The 16,515-nt window shown below is 33.5% G+C and overlaps 1 protein-coding gene across 3 annotated transcripts; it reads right to left on the bottom strand.

The window, feature by feature from the left end:
- Positions 1-4,248: 4,248 nt before the first annotated feature.
- Positions 4,249-14,369, bottom strand: LOC139507501 (E3 ubiquitin-protein ligase Mdm2-like; the record flags this gene model as incomplete). 3 transcript variants are annotated; one of them, XM_071295771.1, is given in 8 exon segments in its annotated part: positions 4,249-4,461; positions 6,102-6,154; positions 6,375-6,501; positions 10,274-10,385; positions 12,160-12,293; positions 12,833-12,907; positions 13,103-13,288; positions 14,165-14,369. In XM_071295771.1, coding segments are annotated over 8 exon segments (903 nt in total), but the record flags the coding sequence as incomplete, so codon positions are not given.
- Positions 14,370-16,515: the final 2,146 nt, after the last annotated feature.

The following is a 16,515-nucleotide window of genomic DNA, read 5'->3' as shown; positions in this document are numbered from 1 at the left end:
TACTGTTTACAGTTTTTTGAAGAGGGATGAGCACCGGGGTGATATGGAAAACATTAAGAGAACAGGCAGACCAAAATCCTTTCATGACCGGGACATGAGAAACTTTCCCGTTGCGTAAAAAAACATCGCCATAAATCTTTTTCTGAAATTACTAATATTTTTAATGAGAGCATTGATCAACCTTTCTCTAAACAAATTGTTGAACATAAACTACATTCTGATGGGTTCCACAAGCGGTCAGTAAAGAAAAAAATTTGTATCCGTGTAGTCAACAAGAAACAAGAGGCTCTCAAGAGCCTGAATCGCTCACCTTAATTCTTTTGGTTAAATCTCTCATCAATGATTATTTTGGCTTTTCAATTTATTTAAATGTTTTTTGGATCGTCCTATTTTCTTCAAAAGCCAAAAAAAATAATCATTTTCTCCTATGTTCTATTTTAGCCATAGGAGCTATGTTTCTTGACATACAAGGAAATAAAATATAAAATTTATACTAGATACTCTGAAACTCATTTAGCCTAAGTTTGGCTGAAATTGATACAGCAGTTTCAAAGGAGAAGATTTTTTAAAGTAAGTCAACATGATGAACAAATTGTGAAAAAAGTCTTTAAAGGGCAATAACTCCTTAAGTGGTCAATTGACAATTTTGGTCAATTTGACTTAATTAAAGATCTTACTTTGCTGAACATTATTGCTGTTTACAGTTTATTTCTATCTATAATTATGTTCAAGATAATAAAAAAAACCCAGCAAAATTTCCTTAAAATTATCAATTCAGGGGCAGCAACCCAACAACAGGTTGTCTGATTCATCTGAAAATTTCAGGGCAGATAGATCTTGACCTGATAAACAATATTACCCAACGTCAGATTTGCTCTAAATGCTTTGGTTTTTGAGTTATAAGCCAAAAACTGCATTTGACCCCTATGTTCTATTTTTAGCAATGGCGACCATGTTTGTTGATAGATCACAACTTCGGATACAATTTACAAACTAGATACCCTAAGGAACATTCAATTAAAGTTTGGAAATATTTGGCCCAGTAGTTTCAGAGGAGAAGATTTTTGTAAAAGATTACTAAGATTTACGAAAAATGGTTAAAAATTGACTATAAAGGGCAATAACTCCTAAAGGGGTCAACTGACCATTTTCGTCATGTTGACTTATTTGTAAATCTTACTTTGCTGAACATTATTCCTGTTTACAGTTTATCTCTATCTATAATAATATTCAAGATAATAACCAAAAACAGCAAAATTTCTTTTAAATTACCAATTCAGGGGCAGTAACCCAACAACAAGTTGTCTGATTCATCTGAAAATTTCAGGGCAGATAGATCTTGACCTGATAAACAATATTATCCCATGTCAGATTTGCTCTAAATGCTTTGGTTTTTGAGTTATAAGCCAAAAACTGCATTTGACCCCTATGTTCTATTTTTAGCAATGGCGACCATGTTTGTTGATTGATCACAACTTCGGATACAATTTACAAACTAGATACCCTAATGAACATTCAGTTAAAGTTTGGAAATATTTGGCCCAGTAGTTTCAGAGGAGAAGATTTTTGTAAAAGATTACTAAGATTTACGAAAAATGGTTAAAAATTGACTATAAAGGGCAATAACTCCTAAAGGGGTCAACTGACCATTTCCGTCATGTTGACTTATTTGTAAATCTTACTTTGCTGAACATTATTCCTGTTTACAGTTTATCTCTATCTATAATAATATTCAAGATAATAACCAAAAACAGCAAAATTTCCTTAAAATTATCAATTCAGGAGCAGCAACCCAACAACAGGTTGTCTGATTCATCTGAAAATTTCAGGGCAGATAGATCTTGACCTGATAAACAATATTACCCAACGTCAGATTTGCTCTAAATGCTTTGGTTTTTGAGTTATAAGCCAAAAACTGCATTTGACCCCTATGTTCTATTTTTAGCAATGGCGACCATGTTTGTTGATAGATCACAACTTCGGATACAATTTACAAACTAGATACCCTAAGGAACATTCAGTTAAAGTTTGGAAATATTTGGCCCAGTAGTTTCAGAGGAGAAGATTTTTGTAAAAGATTACTAAGATTTACGAAAAATGGTTAAAAATTGACTATAAAGGGCAATAACTCCTAAAGGGGTCAACTGACCATTTTCGTCATGTTGACTTATTTGTAAATCTTACTTTGCTGAACATTATTCCGGTTTACAGTTTATCTCTATCTATAATAATATTCAAGATAATAACCAAAAACAGCAAAATTTCTTTAAAATTACCAATTCAGGGGCAGTAACCCAACAACAAGTTGTCTGATTCATCTGAAAATTTCAGGGCAGATAGATCTTGACCTGATAAACAATATTATCCCCATGTCAGATTTGCTCTAAATGCTTTGGTTTTTGAGTTATAAGCCAAAAACTGCATTTGACCCCTATGTTCTATTTTTAGCAATGGCGACCATGTTTGTTGATAGATCACAACTTCGGATACAATTTACAAACTAGATACCCTAAGGAACATTCAGTTAAAGTTTGGAAATATTTGGCCCAGTAGTTTCAGAGGAGAAGATTTTTGTAAAAGATTACTAAGATTTACGAAAAATGGTTAAAAATTGACTATAAAGGGCAATAACTCCTAAAGGGGTCAACTGACCATTTCCGTCATGTTGACTTATTTGTAAATCTTACTTTGCTGAACATTATTCCTGTTTACAGTTTATCTCTATCTATAATAATATTCAAGATAATAACCAAAAACAGCAAAATTTCCTTAAAATTACAAATTCAGGGGCAGCAACCCAACAACGGGTTGTCTGATTCATCTGAAAATTTCAGGGCAGATAGATCTTGACCTGACAAACAATAATACCCCATGTCAGATTTGCTCTAAATGCTTTGGTTTTTGAGTTATAAGCCAAAAACTGCATTTGACCCCTTTGTTCTATTTTTAGCAATGGCGACCATGTTTGTTGATCAAAACTTCGGATACAATTTACAAATTAGATACCCTAAGGAACATTCAGTTAAAGTTTGAAAGTATTTGGCCCAGTAGTTTCAGAGGAGAAGATTCTTGAAATAGTTTACGACGACAGACGACGGACGACGACGGACGCCAAGTGATGGCATAAGCTCACTTGTCCCTTCGGGACAGGTGAGCTAAAAATGAGGGAGATATTGCAGGGGGAATTTTACATAAAACTGTTATTGCACACTGGAGTAAAGTAATCTTCAGCGATGAGTGCAAGGTAGTCATTAGGCAAGATTCTCGTGTCAGTGTTTGGAGAAAGGTCGGAGAAGAGTGGCTGACAGATTGTATTTGCCCTCCATCTCAGCGCAAGTATAGTTTAATGATCTGGGGATGCATCACTTACCATGGTGTCTTAACTATTACCATTGTTGAAGGGAACATAAATGCCTTAAAATACATTGACATTATTGACAATAACTTGTGGCCAGTGGTTGTTCGTCATTTTCCAGATAATAACTATGTTTTTCAAGATGATAATGCCCCCGTCCATCGAGCCCGATCTGTTCAAGATTTTTATTAGGGTAACGGAACTAAATAGCATAAACTGGCCAGCTCAGAGTCCCGACCTCAATATTATTGAGAATTGTTGGTGGGTATTAAAAAGGGAACTGCAAAAACGAACTCAGAACATAAATAACACCAAAGACCTGGAACGTGAAATTCATGACATTTTAAGGTAGGATTTTTTTATTTTGTTACTTGTTCAATAGTTCCAAGTTTTTTCATGTGCAGATTTACATTGAATGGCAGCCATTTTGTTTTTACGAATACTTATGGCGGACGACTGTACACTATATTGGTTGTATTTGTATGATCTCTGAAAATGAACTTTAATTGTCCCTTTGAAAGCTAAATCTGTTAGTTTGAACTTTCAAGCTGTGGTGGGTTCCATAAAATTAATAATAATACTTTTAATACCACAACACTAAAATTGGCCTGGAGAAAACACTGCTCTTAAAATGACTAATTGTTTGTGTTGGTAATAATCAGATATTTCCTAGACTTCTTTATAACACAAATTATTTCTATTCTGCTGAAAACCAATTTGATATAAACTGTTACAAGCACACTACTGATCTCTAGTCAAAAGGACCCCCTTAAGATCCAGTATACAGGAGTACTGTAAAATCAACAAAAAAGGGTAGCATATAGATAACCATTCTTAAATAACTGCATATGACCTTAAGGTTGAGTGATGTATGATATCCCTATAAAACTCACAGTATCTGAGATTCCTGATACACTGGCTGTGCTGGATATAATATCATCCTCATCTGAACAGACTTCATACTCGAATGAGATTCTGTCAGCATCAACCTCTACAGACATAACATCCTCAGTACCATTGGTTCCAACCTCTACACCTATAGCATCATCATCATTGTCAGCATCTAGCTCGATGGCTATTATATCTGGTTCAGAATCTCCCCTTTCCTATAATTGATATACACTAGTTTACTATGCTTTCTTAGCTTAATATGTTTTAATGAGGTTTATTGCTATACAGTGTGTTTTCAAAGCACTTCTTTTTTCTTAGTGGATGAACATATATAGGAATGTGAACTTTCAGCCAAAATGGAAAATGCTGGTATTAATGGTTTCCCCACCAACTCTATATAATGTTTATGCCTCGAAAGACCTACTGTAAAAGTTTGGTATTGGGACTATTGGTAGTGAATGACAATAACATTGCAGGTCTCACAATATACACAAGGTTATGACTTTTTCAGTAAAATATGATGATGCCCCCTTTTGTATATGAGCAGTTATTTCATTTGTAAAGGGGCATAACTCTAAAACGGTATAAGTGACTTCACCAAAATTCAAAGTTGATCTTTGTGTTGTGGTAATAAGCATTATGAATAAGTTTCATAACATTTGGTTGTTTCAAATTAATTATTGAAAGTACAGACTGATGGACTAGGGAAAACTTAATGACTCTCTCTGCTACAGCAGGACATAAAAACATTTCCAAAGTAGTATACATGGTCTTTCCTTTAAGATCATTTATAGTTTATGTAAACAAGATGGATAAATCGCAGAAAAGTGCTGTTAACTTTTTCGTAAAAAGTCTACGTCTTAGCGCATCGTCGGAAACGACAAGCGCAGAGGATGATAACACGTAGACCTGCAGACATGTTTGGTCTGAGATTGAACCAAGCGGAGGGATGACATAGCAACGTTACTAGTTAACAACGAACACATCATTGCCTGATATCGTTTCCTGTGACATTAAATACGACTAGTATTTATTATGGAGTGTGATCATTTCTGGGCTAATAAATACCGGTTACAAACTTGGTACAATATTAATTTTATTTTCAAATAAAGAGTTCAAAAGTCCCTGTAGTGCACATATATATCTATTCTAATATGTATACAAGGGCAGTTACTAAAAAAAAAGCCTTTTTTTTTTTCATTTAATATCTAAGAGAAATAAAAGCTTCAGGCCAAATGCAATGGTATATCAATTATGATTTATATTTCAAAGGGGGCATAGTTGGTTAAATTATTTGATCAGGACTTATTTTCGCGAGTTTCAAAGACATTGGTGATGATATAAATTTCACAAAAATCTGGCAACACATGACGGACACCCGGCATTTCTGTCCCCTGCAACGCGTTAAGACAAGTAATAAAAAAAATCCCATGTGGAGGCTCAAATTGCGGGAAAGGGGGGGTATCACTTCAGAGCCTATATTTCGAAGTTCCATATGCAAAAGGGCCTTTGTAATGGATCCATTTTGAGATTTCATATTTCAATTGGATGTGAAACTTTAACCTCACATATTACTGTATCTAATGATGGTAGTTACGAGAAAACAACAAAATTCTGATAGAAACTTATATATTGAGGGGTATTTTGAAATTAAACAAAAATATAGCCATTGTTGGATTGTAGGGGAAGTACACATGTATACAGGAAAAACGTCAGAAAAAAAAAGTGCATAAAAGGTCCTAAAATTTTTTTAAAACAGTTTCGCATCCACATCATTTTAACCCTGGCTACGCCACTGATTTATCTACATATCATGTTCAAAACAACAACATGTAAATTTGTGATTTTTACTTACAGAAACCCATCTATGTCTTCTCCTACCAGTAGATGCAGCTGACAAGTTTTGTGCTAAAATGAATAGAAATACTCATAAAAATATTAAGTCAACTCTAAAACAAGGATGCACATGCTGTCATGCTAAACAAACCAAACTCAATGTACACAACATCTTGCCAATGCTGAAACATGTCAAAAGCTTATCGAATTTGTACCAACATGTTATTTAGAGTTGTTGCCCATTTAATTTTAACATACAAAACTGTAATAATTATATACTTTCCATGTTTACCTCTGTTAGAACTCGTGTCTGATGTTTGACCTTCGAAACTATTTTGTTTTTTCTGCTGTTCCCCTGTCTGTGTACTGGGACTATGTACGAGTATGTCAATCAACTTTGGACAAGAAACAGTCACTATCTGAAAATAAACAACTTTTTTTCATAAAATACTGACGAGAATAACCATGATAACTAATTATATAAATTAAGAGTGTGGAAACTAAACAAGAGGCTCTCAAGAGCCTGAATCGCTCACATTAATTCTTTTGGTTAAATCTCTCATCAATGATTATTTTGGCTTTTCAATTTATTTAAATGTTTTTTGGATCGTCCTATTTTCTTCAAAAGCCAAAAAAAATAATCATTTTCTCCTATGTTCTATTTTAGCTTTAGGAGCTATGTTTCTTGACATACAAGGAAATAAAATATAAAATTTATACTAGATACTCTGAAACTCATTTAGCCTAAGTTAAGCTGAAATTGATACAGCAGTTTCAAAGGAGAAGATTTTTTAAAGTATGTCAACATGATGAACAAATTGTGAAAAAAGTCTTTAAAGGGCAATAACTTCTTAAGGGGTCAATTGACAATTTTGGTCAAATTGACTTAATTGAAGATCTTACTTTGCTGAACATTATTGCTGTTTACAGTTTATTTCTATCTATAATTATATTCAAGATAATAAACAAAAACAGCAAAATTTCCTTAAAATTATCAATTCAGGGGCAGCAACCCAACAACAGGTTGTCTGATTCATCTGAAAATTTCAGGGCAGATAGATCTTGACCTGATAAACAATATTACCCCATGTCAGATTTGCTCTAAATGCTTTGGTTTTTGAGTTATAAGCCAAAAACTGCATTTGACCCCTATGTTCTATTTTTAGCAATGGCGACCATGTTTGTTGATAGATCATAACTTCGGATACAATTTACAAACTAGATACCCTAAGGAACATTCAGTTAAAGTTTGGAAGTATTTGACCCAGTAGTTTCAGAGGAGAAGATTTTTGTAAAAGATTATTAAGATTTACGAAAAATGGTTAAAAATTGACTATAAAGGGCAATAACTCCTAAAGGGGTCAACTGACCATTTCCGTCATGCAGACTTATTTGTAAATCTTACTTTGCTGAACATTATTCCTGTTTACAGTTTATCTCTATCTATAATAATATTCAAGATAATAACCAAAAACAGCAAAATTTCCTTAAAATTACCAATTCAGGGGCAGCAACCCAACAACAGGTTGTCTGATTCATCTGAAAATTTCAGGGCAGATAGATCTTGACCTGATTAACAATATTACCCCATGTCAGATTTGCTCTAAATGCTTTGGTTTTTGAGTTATAAGCCAAAACTGCATTTGACCCCTATGTTCTATTTTTAGCAATGGCGACCATGTTTGTTGATAGATCATAACTTCGGATACAATTTACATACTAGATACCCTAAGGAACATTCAGTTAAAGTTTGGAAGTATTTGGCCCAGTAGTTTCAGAGGAGAAGATTTTTGTAAAAGATTACTAAGATTTACGAAAAATGGTTAAAAATTGACTATAAAGGGCAATAACTCCTAAAGGGGTCAACTGACCATTTCCGTCATGTTGACTTATTTGTAAATCTTACTTTGCTGAACATTATTCCGGTTTACAGTTTATCTCTATCTATAATAATATTCAAGATAATAACCAAAAACAGCAAAATTTCTTTAAAATTACCAATTCAGGGGCAGTAACCCAACAACAGGTTGTCTGATTCATCTGAAAATTTCAGGGCAGATAGATCTTGACCTGATAAACAATATTATCCCATGTCAGATTTGCTCTAAATGCTTTGGTTTTTGAGTTATAAGCCAAAAACTGCATTTGACCCCTATGTTCTATTTTTAGCAATGGCGACCATGTTTGTTGATAAATCACAACTTCGGATACAATTTACAAACTAGATACCATAAGGAACATTCAGTTAAAGTTTGGAAGTATTTGGCTTAGTAGTTTCAGAGGAGAAGATTTTTGTAAAAGATTACTAAGATTTACGAAAAATGGTTAAAAATTGACTATAAAGGGCAATAACTCCTAAAGGGGTCAACTGACCATTTCCGTCATGTTGACTTATTTGTAAATCTTACTTTGCTGAACATTATTCCTGTTTACAGTTTATCTCTATCTATAATAATATTCAAGATAATAACCAAAAACAGCAAAATTTCCTTAAAATTACCAATTCAGGGGCAGCAACCCAATAACAGGTTGTCTGATTCATCTGAAAATTTCAGGGCAGATAGATCTTGACCTGATAAACAATATTACCCCATGTCAGATTTGCTCTAAATGTTTTGGTTTTTGAGTTATAAGCCAAAAACTGCATTTGACCCCTATGTTCTATTTTTAGCAATGGCGACCATGTTTGTTGATAAATCACAACTTCGGATACAATTTACAAACTAGATACCATAAGGAACATTCAGTTAAAGTTTGGAAGTATTTGGCCCAGTAGTTTCAGAGGAGAAGATTTTTGTAAAAGATTACTAAGATTTACGAAAAATGGTTAAAAATTGACTATAAAGGGCAATAACTCCTAAAGGGGTCAACTGACCATTTCCGTCATGTTGACTTATTTGTAAATCTTACTTTGCTGAACATTATTCCTGTTTACAGTTTATCTCTATCTATAATAATATTCAAGATAATAACCAAAAACAGCAAAATTTCCTTAAAATTACCAATTCAGGGGCAGCAACCCAACAACAGGTTGTCTGATTCATCTGAAAATTTCAGGGCAGATAGATCTTGACCTGATAAACAATATTACCCCATGTCAGATTTGCTCTAAATGTTTTGGTTTTTGAGTTATAAGCCAAAAACTGCATTTGACCCCTATGTTCTATTTTTAGCAATGGCGACCATGTTTGTTGATAGATCATAACTTCTGATACAATTTACAAACTAGATACCCTAAGGAACATTCAATTAAAGTTTGGAAGTATTTGGCCCAGTAGTTTCAGAGGAGAAGATTTTTGTAAAAGATTACTAAGATTTACGAAAAATGGTTAAAAATTGACTATAAAGGGCAATAACTCCTAAAGGGGTCAACTGACCATTTCCGTCATGTTGACTTATTTGTAAATCTTACTCTGCTGAACATTATTCCTGTTTACAGTTTATCTCTATCTATAATAATATTCAAGATAATAACCAAAAACAGCAAAATTTCCTTAAAATTACCAATTCAGGGGCAGCAACCCAACAACGGGTTGTCTGATTCATCTGAAAATTTCAGGGCAGATAGATCTTGACCTGTTAAACAATAATACCCCATGTCAGATTTGCTCTAAATGCTTTGGTTTTTGAGTTATAAGCCAAAAACTGCATTTGACCCCTATGTTCTATTTTTAGCAATGGCGACCATGTTTGTTGATAGATCAAAACTTCGGATACAATTTATAAAATAGATACCCTAAGGAACATTCAGTTAAAGTTTGAAAGTATTTGGCCCAGTAGTTACAGAGGAGAAGATTCTTGAAATAGTTTACGACGACAGATGACGGACGACAGACGACGGACGACGACGGACGCCAAGTGATGGCATAAGCTCACTTGTCCCTTCGGGACAGGTGAGCTAAAAAGTGAGCAATTTTCCAAGTTTTAAAGGGGCATTACTCTAGAAAAGTATTGATTCACTGGCCAAATCTATGTATCTGTGTATAAGTTTCAAAAATTTAGACATGGAAAACTTAAATTTGAGTGAAGAAATGAAAATGCCCTGGACGGAAGGGCGGTCAGGGTTAATACTGGATGTCATCATTGTCCACAGCAGCGGTCATAAAAAAATGAAAAGATTTTTGGATGCCACAGCCATAGCATTTTCAAAACAATCTGAAGATCCCTGAATCAATTTAAATTAATAATTACCTGATTTACTTGATTTGATGAATTACTTCTTTTCTTTGGTATAGCGACTAATTGTTCTTTCTTAACCATACATGAGTCAGGTAACTGGTAGCAGTTGGCATCTATCAATTTCCTGAAAATAAAAGACAGATGTAAAACATTATAGAGATTCATAATTTCAGATAAAGATTATCGACCCAGACCTCCCCGTTTAGATAAGTTTATAGTTACTTCCGTTGTACAAGTTGATAGGGGAATATATCATTTTGACAATATTACAGCAATTTAAAAACCAATCAATCAATAATTCTTATTCACATCCTTTGGTCTTCCATTTATTAGCAGTTACGTCTTGTTACCATTCATTATTAAGTCTCCCAAACAAAGTTTGGAGACTTATTGTTTTTGCTCAGTTCTTATGATTTTTATTATTCTTCTTCTTTTTCTTTTTCTTTTTCTTCCGCCACTTTAAAAAAAATGAACTTGTCCGCAGCGTTTCTCAAAAACCACTTGTCAGATTTACTTAGGGTTTCATAAAATGTGTGCATTGGGGTCTATTAAGGGGTATTTTGGGGGGCCAAAAGAAGGGAGGGGTTTACTATAGAACCCTATGGGATTTTATTTTCGAAAATTTTCAAATGAATATAACTTGAAAACTTTAAGTGATAAACACACACAGTCTTCAGAAATGATCATAGGACAATAAAACAAATCACATGAAATAAAGGGAATCCCTGGGGGGTCATCCCACCCCCTTAAATTTGAGAATATACTATTATCTTGTAAATGGTCCAAATCCCCACCCCTAAACCATATATATTCTTGAATGGGACGATAAAACAAATTTAATGTTGTAAAAGGGAATTCCTGGGGGGTCACCCCCCACCCCGTTCAATTTGAGAATGTGCTATTATCTTGTAAACGTTCCAGATCCCCACCCCAAAACCATATAAATTCTTGTAGGGGACAATAAAACAAATCAAATGAAATTTAAGGGAAGTCCCTGGGGGTCACCCCCACCCCATTAAATTTGAGAATGTGCTATTTACTTGTAAACTGTCCAGATCCCAACTCCTAAACCATATATATTCTTGTAGGGGACAATAAAACAAATTAAATGGGAAAAAAAGGAAGTCCTTAGGGGGTCACCCCACCCCCCTCTTGTTTGAAAACTTGTAAACGGTCAAGATCCCCACCCCTTAACCATATTTATTCTTGTATTGGACAATTAAACAAATCAAATGAATATGGGAGCTTTGTTTGGGAGACTTCTTAACAGCATCCTGTTACAATTACTTCTTGTTTATCTTCGTATTTAAATACTGAAGAAACAAGAAGTTGCACACAATTCCTTGCAATGCATTTTTATATAAATGAGGTCTTTCACTTTAGTCTTTTAGATCTGTTTATCATGTTTATCCTTGCTGCAAGACTTGAAACACCCAATTTATAGGATTATTTTTATATAAACTTGCTGTCATTTCAATTTTTGCCCTTTCTCTCCTAAATACAAATCAATCAAAAAGTACAGCTTTATAATTAGTTAATGTTTATTCCTTCAGACATATCCAATAGATATACAAATAATAAATAGCAAATTATAATGTTTCTATCAAAACATACAGTTGATTAAACAATAAATAAGCGATCACAAAATTAGGCATTGCAGTCAACTCAATGGTACAGAACATGCGTATTATATACATATACATAAAACTGAGAATGGAAATGGGGAATGTGTCAAAGAGACAACAACTTGACCATAGAGCCAACAACAGTGGAACGCCACCAATGGGTCTTCAATGCAAAGAGAAACTCCGGCACCCTGAGGAGTCATTCAGCTGTCCCCTAAACAAATATGTATACTAGTTCAGTGATAATGTATACAATTATAGATAAATACTTACGTTGCTTCTGTGAAGGTAAACTTATCAACTCCAAATACTTTTCCCAGAGGATCTTTTTTACAGAACACGATACTAGGGTCATTTGGATTATACAACTGTCTGCTACCAATGTAATCCTTCAGATAACTACAGACCTTCAATTTACAGATAATTAAGTTGAAATTAAGAACGCAAGTTTTTATAGTGTCAAAATTGATATGGTAGCATTTTTCACAATAATAAAAAATTTCTTCATTTATTGTTATGTTTACAGTATTTAAGGTGGTACCTAACCATTTCACTAAAATTAATTTGGCTCGTTTTATTTTGATAGAATTTTGACAAAGTATTTACTTTGACCCTTTAACAAAAATATGTAAATTCTAAAATTTTGAACCAACCGTTTTGTCAGAAAAATTGCACTGGTTATATAGCAGTTTGACAAAGACCAATTTTGATCTTTGAGAAGCTTATTATTCCCTTTACAACACAACGTAATTAAAACGTTTAGCTGACTTTACAGAGTTATCTCCCTGTAGTGTTAGGTACCATCTTAAATATGCTGATTGCAATAAATATAAAATCACTACTGAAAATATGAATGAAAGCTTTAATTATTGCGAAACCTGGTGCTGTGCATTTTTGGCATTAATACAATCATGGAAATAATTTCTGAATTCAGAGAAATTTTTACCTCTTTTCTGGATAACACTTCCCATGATGCTCCTACTTGTTTAAGTAGGTCAAGAAATTCACGTCTGGGTCTGACCTACAAATATAAGACGATCATTAATTTTGATATTTGCTTTCAATACAATTTCATGTTCACAAGTTCTACTATAAATAGATAAAAAGATTACAAATTAACAAATATCCAGAAAACATAATTCCCTCTACTAGAGTAGGTGAGGCAAACAAATCTCCAATGTTTTAAAGAAACTGCCAAAACTTTCTGATAACTTACCATAGGATAATTGACCTCACATTCTTCAGTTGTTATGTAATGGGACTCTGTGAGTTGCTTCAAAGTAGATACATTTGATCCTGCAAGTGTGCTGTATGTATCAGGAGGCTGTCGTACAATTAAATTTGGATTATTGCACATGTTTACTTGGCTTGATGTTACTTGACCACTTATAGTGTAATTGTGCTGAAATAAAATAAAATTATGAAAATATTTAAATTGAATTAAGGATGCACACCTCTGAGGAGCAAAAAAAAAAACTAGAATAATTTATTTAAACTTTCTTTCTTAACCTGATATTTGGTTTTATAAGATTGTAAAAGAATAATGGGTGAAGAAAAAATCATATGGTGGTGCAGTGACAGGTGCACTTCTTTTTTAGCAATGTTTAGCTACAGCCTTTTAAAAGTACCAAATTTTCATGATTTTCCCATTCTTCATAAATTTTTACCTATTTTTGGGCTATTATCATGAAAAAAAACACCCAAATCCACAATTAAACTTTTTTTCATACTTTCAATTAAGATGAAGTGGACCAATCTGAATAAGTTTAAATTAAAATTACTATAGGTAGGTGTTAAATTGTTAATATAAGAAAGTTTAATCATATTTTGATGCTTTTTGTGTCAAATTCACCATGCTGTCGATTTTATAAATTTGTGTATTTGAAGAACAAAATGCATATTTTTTCAACTTCTTTGTTATAAATGATTGAGAAAATACATATCTATATCTAAGAAATTTGAAAAGAAAAAAAAAGATATGGGATGTACATGCTTCTGGTAAAATCATTTTTGTACCCCTCACCCATTTTCTAAAAATTTTGCCAAAAAAGTCTGACTGGATCATGTTGATTGGTAATAAAATTTTAAAAATTGATTACTCAAAAACTACTCATTGTAAATACACAATCTTTTCCCCTTATATCTTCACTGAGACTGAAATGTCAAAAGAATACATCCTTAATTTAAAGCATTTCAATCGTATCATTACATATCAATAAATACAACATTAAAATTGAGAATTGAAATGGGGAATGTGTCAAAGAGACAACAACCTGACCATAGAACATACAACAGCAGAAGGTCACCAAAAGGTCTTCAATGCAGCCAGAAATTCCCTCACAGGGAGGCCTCCTTCAGCTGGCCCCTAAATACAAATGTAAATATTATATACTAGTTCAGTGATAATTAACATTATTTAAACATTTATTTTTCATTCATGAAGAGAAAACTGTTTATCGGCTGATCGTAGTACATGGCCTTAAATTAACATGATTCATTTTTTATGCATGGAGTTCATTTTTTTTTTTTTAAATATGAACATGATGAATGCAAAAACTTTGTTCAGACTGATTAAGTCAATTATTTCATCATAAAAAGTTTTTAAACACAATAATTAATAATGCAATTATTATCCCAATTGAAAGTTTTATACTAAATAAAACAGTTAAATGACCATGACTGCACTTTTGATCAGTTAATATTCCCCATTACTGACACCAGGTGTAAACTAGAGGCTCTAAAGAGCCTGTGTCGCTCACCTTGGTCTATGTGAAATTAAACAATGGACACAGATGGATTCATGACAAAATTGTGTTTTGGTGATGGTGATGTGTTTGTAGATCTTACTTTACTAAACATTCTTGCTGGTTACAATTATCTCTATCTATAACAGTACTTTCTGTGGAAAATGTTATTGAAAATCTTCAAATTTTAAGAAAATTGTTAAAAATTGACTAGGAAGGGCAATAACTCCTTAGGGGGTCAATTGACTATTTTGGTCATTCTGACTTATTTTTAGTTCTTAATTTGCTGTACATTATTGCTGTTTACAGTTTATCTCTATCTATAATAATATTCAAGATAATAACAAAAAAACAGCAAAATTTCCTCAAAATTACCAATTCAGGGGCAGCAACATAACAACCAATTATCCGATTCATCTGAAAATTCCAGGGCAGATAGATCGTGACCTGATCAACAATTTTACTTCCTGTCAGATTTGCTCTAAATGCTTTGGTTTTTAAGTTATTAGCCAAAAACTGCATTTTACCCCTATATTCTATTTTTAGCCATGCAGCCATCTTGGTTGGTTGGCCGGGTCACCGGACACATTTTTTAAACTAGATACCCCTATGATGATTATGGCCAAGTTTGGTTGAATTTGGCCCAGTAGTTTAAGAGGAGAAGATTTTTCTAAAAGATTACCGGTACTAAGATTTACGAAAAATGGTTAAAAATTGACAATAAAGGGCAATAACTCCTAAAGTGGTCAACTGACCATTTTGGTCATGTTGACTTATTTGTAGATCTTACTTTGCTGAACATTATTGCTGTTCACAGTTTATCTCTATCTATAATAATATTCAAGATAATAACCAAAAACAGCAAAATTTCCTTAAAATTACCATTTCAGAGGCAGCAACCCAACAACGAAATGTCCGATTCATCTGAAAATTTCAGGGCAGATAGATCTTGACCTGATGAACAATATTACCCCACGTCAGATTTGCTCTAAATGCTTTGGTTTTTGAGTTATAAGCCAAAAACTGCATTTGACCCCTATGTTCTATTTTTAGCCATGGCGGCCATCTTGGTTGGTTGGCTGGGTCACCGGACACATTTTTTAAACTAGATACCCCAATGATGATTGTGGCCAAGTTTGGTTAAATTTGGCCCAGTAGTTTCAGAGGAGAAGATTTTTTGTAAAAGTTAACGCCGGACGACGGACGCAGGACGACGCCGGACGCCGGACGCCAAGTGATGGGAAAAGCTCACTTGGCCCTTCGGGCCAGGTGAGCTAAAAAGGGGGGTCAATATTTCTTGACTCTTCAATACCTTAGATTTTTTTATTAAACTCATTGTAAAAATTGTGAAAAGTCTTTAAAGCAGTAGAACAAACAAGGAAAAATCAACAAAAGCTGATCTTAATATTGAAAGTTTATGTTTCTCTAGTCCAAAATGAGATTTTCAAGTATTTTCTATCAAAGTATAAAATTGAGAATGGAAATGGGGTATGTGTCAAAGAGACAACAACCCGCCCAAATAAAAAAACAGCAGAGGGTCACCAACAGGTCTTCAATGTAGCGAGAAATTCCCGCACCCGGAGGCGTCCTTCAGCTGGCCCCTAAACAAATATATACTAGTCCAGTGATAATGAACGCCATACTAATTTCCAAATTGTACACAAGAAACTAAAATTAAAATAATACAAGACTAACAAAGGCCAGAGGCTCCTGACTTGGGACAGGCGCAAAAATGCGGCGGGGTTAAAATTAAAATATATATAGGCTTACATTACAGTCAGTTTAAATTGAGCTGTGAAATTTGTAATATGAGTCGCGCATTATGCTCAGAAAGGATGTTTTTAACTTCAAATTGACTAAGGATTAAGAATAAACAGAACAAAAG

This window comes from Mytilus edulis, unplaced genomic scaffold (genome assembly GCF_963676685.1).
Source record: "Mytilus edulis unplaced genomic scaffold, xbMytEdul2.2 SCAFFOLD_2162, whole genome shotgun sequence".
In the NCBI taxonomy this organism is placed as follows: domain Eukaryota; kingdom Metazoa; phylum Mollusca; class Bivalvia; order Mytilida; family Mytilidae; genus Mytilus; species Mytilus edulis.
This window is presented reverse-complemented; position numbering and strand designations above follow the sequence as displayed.